Genomic DNA, 7449 nt, shown 5'->3' with positions numbered 1-7449 from the left:
ATGGATGCTAGTACCGGTAATGGAGCTGAGCTCGAGTCAGCAAATGGGAGTGGGGTTTCCGACGCGCTGCCTCCTCCTCCACCGATCATACCTCCCAACGTGGAGCCTGTGAGGGTTCAAACCGAAGTTGCAGTGAAGAAGAACCTAAGAGTACCTATGGATCGTACTGGCTTTGGATCAAAGGGTCAGAAGATTCAACTTTTGACTAATCACTTCGGAGTCAAAGTTGCTAATCTTCAGGGATTCTTCTACCACTACAGCGTATGTCTTCTTGCTCCTCTCGTGTTCATTTGATCTCTTGTCTGATTTTAAGTGATGTTTAACCAATTGGGATTGTTTTGGTCTTGAACAGGTGGCGCTCTTCTATGATGATGGGCGTCCTGTTGAGCAGAAAGGGGTTGGAAGAAAAGTCCTAGACAAGGTTCATGAGACGTACCACTCGGATCTTGATGGCAAGCAGTTTGCCTACGATGGAGAGAAGACGCTGTTCACTTTTGGAGCCTTGCCCAGCAACAAAATGGATTTCTCCGTGGTCCTTGAGGAAGTTTCTTCCGCCAGGTAAAAAAGTTATCATCACATTGTTCCTTCACTTGAGTGCTTGACTTTAGATTCTGACAGACAAAATTTGATGAGCAGGACTACTGGAAACGCAAGTCCCAATGGGAATGAAGAGCCAAGTGACGGTGACAGAAAAAGACTTCGTCGGCCTAACCGTTCCAAGAGCTTCAGAGTCGAGATCAGTTATGCTGCCAAGATACCTCTACAGGCTCTAGCCAATGCCATGCGTGGGCAGGAATCCGAGAATTCACAGGAGGCAATAAGGGTCTTGGACATCATCCTTCGTCAGCATGCAGCAAGACAGTAAGTGCAAATGTTCCTTTTTTTCATGATCCCTATATCTTTTGTATCGTCTCTCTAATAACCTCTCGGGGAAAACTGCAGAGGTTGCCTACTTGTGAGACAGTCATTTTTTCACAATGACCCGAGTAACTGTGAACCTGTTGGTGGTAACATCTTGGGATGTAGAGGGTTCCATTCGAGTTTCAGGACAACGCAGGGTGGAATGTCACTTAACATGGGTAAATAGTTTCTCACCTGTTTGTGATGTTTCCTTTCTGTTGCAGCAATAATATAGAGTCTAATGTCTTTTGTTTGTTCTTATGGCCAGATGTGACAACTACAATGATAATCAAGCCTGGTCCGCTTGTTGACTTTGTTATTGCTAATCAAGGTGCAAAGGATCCTTTTACTGTTGACTGGTCTAAGGTGATGTACTAAATGTGGCCTTGTCTACCTTTTTTTTTGTTTTATAGCTCAAAACGTTTTAACATTATGTTTTAAACAGGCTAAAAGAACACTTAAGAACCTGAGGATTAAAGTCAGCCCTTCAAACCAGGAGTACAGGATCACTGGCATGAGTGACAAGCCTTGCAGGGAACAAACGTAAGATGCCATTCTCTCAAAATCACTTTGTATTTGCTTATGTCTTACTTTGCTGATATTGTGTGATCCCTTTGAAAAGTTAGAAACTTCTCTCTGATGTTTTGCTTGTTACCTTTGTATAGGTTTGAATATAGACCAAGGAACGCACCCAAGAATGAAAACGGAGAGTCTGAAACTATTGAGATAACAGTGTATGACTACTTCCTCAGAGAACGGAACCTGGAGTTGCAGTATTCTGCTGACTTGCCGTGCGTCAATGTTGGGAGGCCAAAGCGACCAACCTATATTCCTCTTGAGGTGTCCGCTCTTATTTTGTTCTCATGGTATTTACATGTTATAAGTTTTCGAAATTCATCCTAAAATGTTTGTTATTTTGTGGTACTTTTTGCAGCACTGCACATTGATTCCCCTTCAGAGGTACACAAAGGCTCTGAACACTTTCCAAAGATCTGCCCTGGTTGAGAAATCTAGACAGAAGCCGCAAGAGAGGATGAATGTTCTGTCAAAGGTACATTGTCTTTACTCTCAGATAGTTGTTATGTTTTATCAGTCGAAGAGGATTGGAATTTATATATATATATATATATATTTGGTTTAATATTTTCAGGCGCTGAAAGTGAGCAACTATGACGCTGAACCTCTCCTGCGTTCATGTGGCATTTCTATCAGCTCCAACTTTACTCAGGTGGAGGGTCGTGTTCTGCCAGCTCCCAAGGTATGGTACAGTTACTTAGTTTTGACTTGAATAAGTGTCTTTAATGTCCTCTTTTTTTCCTTTGCAGCTGAAAATGGGACGTGGAGATGAACTGTTTCCGAGAAATGGTCGCTGGAATTTCAACAACAAGGTGCTGTGTCTTGTCTCTTTGTATTTATTACTTTCATGTAAGTAAGATATTCTGATTCCTTTTCGTTGTTGCAGCAATTTGTTGAGCCAACCAAGATTGATAAATGGGCTGTAGCAAATTTCTCCGCTCGCTGTAACGTACGTCAACTTGTTGATGATCTAATCCGAATTGGTGGAATGAAAGGAATTGTAAGCATGATTCTTTTTTCTTCATGTTTCTTGAAAACTTGTTTTGTAATCATCAATCATCATATGTATTAAACTGCTTTCTGTCACAGGAAATTGCTGCCCCCTTTGATGTGTTTGAGGAAGGTCATCAGTTTCGCCGTGCTCCTCCTATGATTCGTGTAGAGAAGATGTTTGAAGAGATCCAGTCTAAGCTCCCTGGTGCTCCTCAGTTCCTTCTGTGTCTCCTCCCCGAAAGGAAGAACTGCGACATTTACGGTTAGATATTTTTTTTTTTTTTGAATAAATTTACGGTTAGATATTATCTCTCAACTCAAGTCCTTTAGGATGTTAAATGCTCCTTTTGATTAAAATTTGAATTTACTACTCCTCAGGGCCATGGAAGAAGAAAAACTTAACTGAATACGGCATCGTTACTCAGTGTATGGCTCCGGTGAGGCAACCTAATGATCAGTATCTTACCAACTGTCTTCTGAAGATCAACGCCAAGGTGATCTCTGTCTTTCTTTTTTTCTTTGTACCAATCGTTCATTTTACTTCTTGTGTACAATATCTGATGTATATACTCTCTATAGCTTGGTGGCCTCAACTCCATGTTGAGTGTTGAGCGAACTCCGGCTTTCACAGTAATTTCTAAGGTTCCAACCATCATCCTAGGGATGGATGTTTCACATGGATCTCCTGGACAGTCTGATGTCCCCTCCATTGCTGCGGTAATATATTTTACTGTTTATTATATATGTTGTGCGCTTTCTTTGATGCTGATGTCTTGTTTATGGTTTTTACGTTACGTAGGTGGTGAGTTCAAGGCAGTGGCCTCTAGTCTCGAAATACAGAGCATCTGTTCGCACACAGCCTTCAAAAGCTGAGATGATTGAGTCACTTGTCAAGAAGAATGGAACTGAAGATGATGGCATAATCAAGTACTTGATACTAACTCTCTGTGTTTTTTCTCTCTCTTCCTTTTGTTCAAGTACTTGCTGTAATTTCGTTTGTTGATTGCAGGGAGTTGCTTGTAGATTTCTACACCAGCTCTGGTAAGAGAAAGCCAGAGCATATCATAATCTTCAGGTAATTTACTTTGTTACATCAGAACTTGTATCTTTATTTTTTTCCGTTCCTTATGTTTCTCATATTTGGTTGTTTAAATGTCTCAATACTTCTAGGGATGGTGTTAGTGAATCTCAGTTCAACCAGGTCCTGAACATTGAGCTCGATCAGATCATTGAGGTAACTGAAACATACAGAAAGATATAAAAACAGTTTCTTATTGTCGTGCTACTGTTAGAAATTTGATTGCATCTGTCTTTTCTCAGGCCTGCAAGCTTCTAGATGAGAACTGGAACCCAAAGTTCCTCTTGTTAGTGGCGCAAAAGAATCACCACACCAAGTTTTTCCAGCCAAACTCTCCTGACAACGTTCCTCCAGGTGATTGATTGGTTAGATTTTTTTTAAAAAACACGTACACACATTCATGATCTCATGTTGTGTTTGTTTCTTGCAGGGACAATCATCGACAACAAAATCTGTCACCCAAAGAACAATGATTTCTACCTCTGTGCGCACGCTGGGATGATTGTAAGTATCATCTCAACTCTTAGAAGCTACGTTTGTTGTTGATTGCCACTATTGTTTTGTTTCTTATGACACTTGTGTGTGTATTGAATTAGGGAACAACACGTCCTACGCATTACCACGTCCTGTATGATGAGATTCATTTCTCGCCTGATGAGCTTCAAGAGCTCGTCCACTCGCTCTCTTACGTGTATGTAGTAGTCTCAACCTTTTTTTTTAACTCTTATGGCTTCTATTGTGTTGATTATACATTGATCAGATTTATTTTGTTGTTCGCCATTTTGCAGGTACCAAAGAAGCACAACCGCCATCTCTGTTGGTAATTTAACCATATTCTTTTCTGTGTTTGACATTTGAAAGTCTCTGGTTTTGTCTGTTTAATAACCGAGACATTTGTGGTTTTTTTGCAGTTGCACCGATCTGCTATGCTCACTTGGCAGCTGCTCAGCTAGGAACGTTCATGAAGTTTGAAGATCAGTCTGAGACGTCCTCGAGCCATGGTGGCGTGACAGCTCCAGGACCGGTCTCTGTTGCGCAGCTCCCTAAACTCAAAAGACAACGTCGCCAACTCCATGTTCTTCTGTTAGGTGTAGAAGAAGCATCTCTCTAAACTCTAATGTGCAGCAGCAGTCTGTTTTTCCCCAACTTGGCTCTTTTAAGTACTCTAGTAATCGGCTTTTATCCTTGGGATCTCTCGGCTTTCTTTTGAAGTGGTTTAGGCAACTAAACAATAGATATGGTATGTATTTTGTGACTCTATTCGCCAGTCTTGTTGCCTGTAGGGGGGGCTTGAAATATACTTTGCTCGTTGACTCTTAAGTGGTTTTTAATCTGGGATGACTTATTTTGTGTATCTCTAAGCTTAATTTAGAGACATAGTGAATATAACCCCAAAGGGGGAGGTATCAAGAATCAAAGATTTATCAGACAGATATTAGAGGAAAACTGATATATATTGAAAAAGTAGAATAGTCAAACTATTATAAAGACTCGAAGAACTCTTACGACGATTCTCCTCTAATTTTTACCAAGCTTTAATATTTATAGTTCAAAATTTATTTACCAAGAAAAAAATATTTAGATTCTATTTAATGAGAATATTACTGGATTCTGTTAATCACTTAGTTACTAGCTTTACACACAAACCAACACTATACTGGCATGCGTTCATAGAAATTTGTTTTTTGTACAGATTGCGATGTTATAGGCAGACAAGAAAATGGGTAGGTTCGTGTTGGTTTATTAATACTTTTTACATGTCAACAGAAAACGGGAAAAATAATTATTCCTCCAAATTATTCTTTTTTTAATATCATTTTGAAAGACTTTAGATGGTCGTTAGGTTTACGCATGTTCGACTAAAGAGACATGATATTTGAAACCACCATGATATTGTTAAAACTAAAACATATAATTCTTTATTGGGTTGCGAGGTTCAAATCTCTTATTTCTCTACACACGAAGCAAAGAAGAGCGGGAATTGAAATCCCGGCGATCAGAGAATACGGCAATGACTTTTACGGCGACGTCTCTCTTCTTTGCGTTCAGTACTGCTGCTAGGATTCCCCGCCATACTCCTCTTACGTCTTCTCCTACACACATTTTAAAGAAGAGTAATTAGTAATCAAATAAGATTCGACAATAATTAGTGACAAAGAAGACAATAATGGTTAGGTACAATTACAACTAAATGTTTGAAAATTTATCATTTCATCTATCTGGCTTTCGCTGCTTACCTAACATTCGTATTATTTATTTTATTCCCATAAACATATCTAGCTTTCCTTTAAGTATAGTTTTAAAACTCTTTTTGTTCCAACTCACAAAATAAGTGGATGCCTACTTTGCTTTTACCTACTTTTATACCCTTTTCGTTTTTTTTTTTGGTAACACTCCCTTTTCGAATTTCTTGAATATTATTTCATTGGTTGTAATTTTTTTTTGCCAACGTCATTATTGGTTGTGTTAATTAAAAAATGTTTGCTTAGAAATTGGTTTTCTATAACCATTTATCTATTAAATTACTTTTGCATCTATGTGAAGCGTATGATAAGAAACAAACGGATATGAATTTGAGTTAATGCCATCCTTCAAACAACTTAAATCATGTTCTAATTCTAAAACAAAGAAAACTGTATGATTTAAATTCAAACTACCTCAAGTTTAAAATTAATATTTTGTGAGAGTAAACTTTTTGTTCTTTAGACGTTTTCTAAAAATATAACAGAGTCAAGAAATAGTTTACTTTATAAATATAAAATTATTGGGAAAATGATAAAAGACGAATAAGCAACGAATGTATGATGATGATGAACAGTCAAATATATGAAAATAAAAACAAAACCAGCCTTCTTCAAATTATATAAAAAAAAAAGCAGCATAAAGACTTGTTCTTTTGATGATCAAAGAAAAGAGAGATAAGAGTAAAAATGTTATCCTCACTTTGCCATCATAACTTTGACAAACTCGTCATAATTGATCTGACCATCTCCATCAACGTCAGCTTCTCTGATCATCTCATCCACCTCTTCATCAGTCAACTTCTCCCCCAAATTGGTCATCACGTGCCTCAGCTCCGCAGCGGAGATGAAACCGTTCTGGTCCTTGTCGAAAACCCTGAAAGCCTCCTTGAGCTCTTCCTCCGAGTCCGTGTCCTTCATCTTACGAGCCATCAGGTTGAGAAACTCGGGGAAGTCTATGGTTCCGTTCCCGTCCGCGTCGACTTCGTTGATCATGTCTTGAAGCTCTGCTTCTGTCGGGTTCTGTCCGAGTGACCTCATCACTGTGCCTAACTCTTTCGTTGTGATGCAACCTGTAATAATCAATCGATATAGAGATCCAATTTGCGACCATTGAGGAATTAAATAACAAATACACAAAATCGAATCATTTGAAGATTTTTAATCAAAACGAGAAGGAGAAGGAGAATGATCTGACCATCTCCGTCCTTGTCGAAAAGGCTGAAAGCTTCTTTAAACTCGGAGATCTGATCATCGGTGAGCTGATCGGCCATTTCTTTGTGTGTGTGTGTGAGAGATTAAAGTTGGTTAAGTGTGTAAATGAGAGAGAACGAATTGTGAAATTATAAAGCAGAAGAAATGCGAAGAAAGCCCATTAAGGCAACTGACAATAGTTTAAGCATCCGATTCTCTCTTTTCTCCAGCGGGCCTTTTTCTTTATTACTTAACGATGGAATAGATGTAAAAATTCGTTTTTGTTATGAAAATCAGAAAAGACAGCTGCCGTTTTCGTTGGAAATATAACAAGATGTGGGGCCCGCTTCACTATTTGCACAGTGAATTTCTCTTCTATATAAACATCGTTTCGATCATTGTAAACATACCATTCTTTCTCCTTCTAATAACACATCCTCTCTTGTTATCAGTATTATCTTCTCCTAC

At 38.7% G+C, this 7449-nt stretch overlaps 2 protein-coding genes across 2 annotated transcripts; one reads left to right on the top strand and one right to left on the bottom strand.

The window, feature by feature from the left end:
- On the top strand, positions 1 to 4901 carry LOC106342319 (protein argonaute 4-like). Its single transcript, XM_013781208.1, is given in 23 exon segments — positions 1 to 261; positions 353 to 558; positions 637 to 861; positions 943 to 1079; positions 1169 to 1266; positions 1346 to 1443; positions 1566 to 1740; positions 1835 to 1951; positions 2051 to 2158; positions 2226 to 2288; positions 2363 to 2476; positions 2566 to 2731; positions 2848 to 2963; positions 3049 to 3186; positions 3269 to 3396; positions 3479 to 3544; positions 3640 to 3703; positions 3790 to 3901; positions 3978 to 4051; positions 4144 to 4238; positions 4336 to 4367; positions 4459 to 4598; positions 4600 to 4901. Coding segments are annotated over 23 exon segments (2769 nt in total). The 3' UTR covers positions 4636 to 4901.
- A 498-nt stretch (positions 4902 to 5399) lies between these two features.
- LOC106337263 (calmodulin-like) lies at positions 5400 to 7226 on the bottom strand. Its single transcript, XM_013776345.1, has 3 exons — positions 6986 to 7226; positions 6491 to 6860; positions 5400 to 5640 (listed from the first exon to the last, which is right to left on the bottom strand). Exons 1-3 carry the CDS (start codon positions 7059 to 7061, stop codon positions 5544 to 5546), a joined length of 543 nt encoding a protein of 180 aa, XP_013631799.1. The 5' UTR covers positions 7062 to 7226; the 3' UTR covers positions 5400 to 5543.
- Positions 7227 to 7449: the final 223 nt, after the last annotated feature.

Source organism: Brassica oleracea, chromosome C4 (assembly GCF_000695525.1).
Source record: "Brassica oleracea var. oleracea cultivar TO1000 chromosome C4, BOL, whole genome shotgun sequence".
Taxonomy (NCBI): Eukaryota; Viridiplantae; Streptophyta; class Magnoliopsida; order Brassicales; family Brassicaceae; genus Brassica; species Brassica oleracea.
The sequence above is the reverse complement of the archived record's forward strand: the minus strand, read 5'-3'. Positions and strand labels throughout refer to the sequence as shown.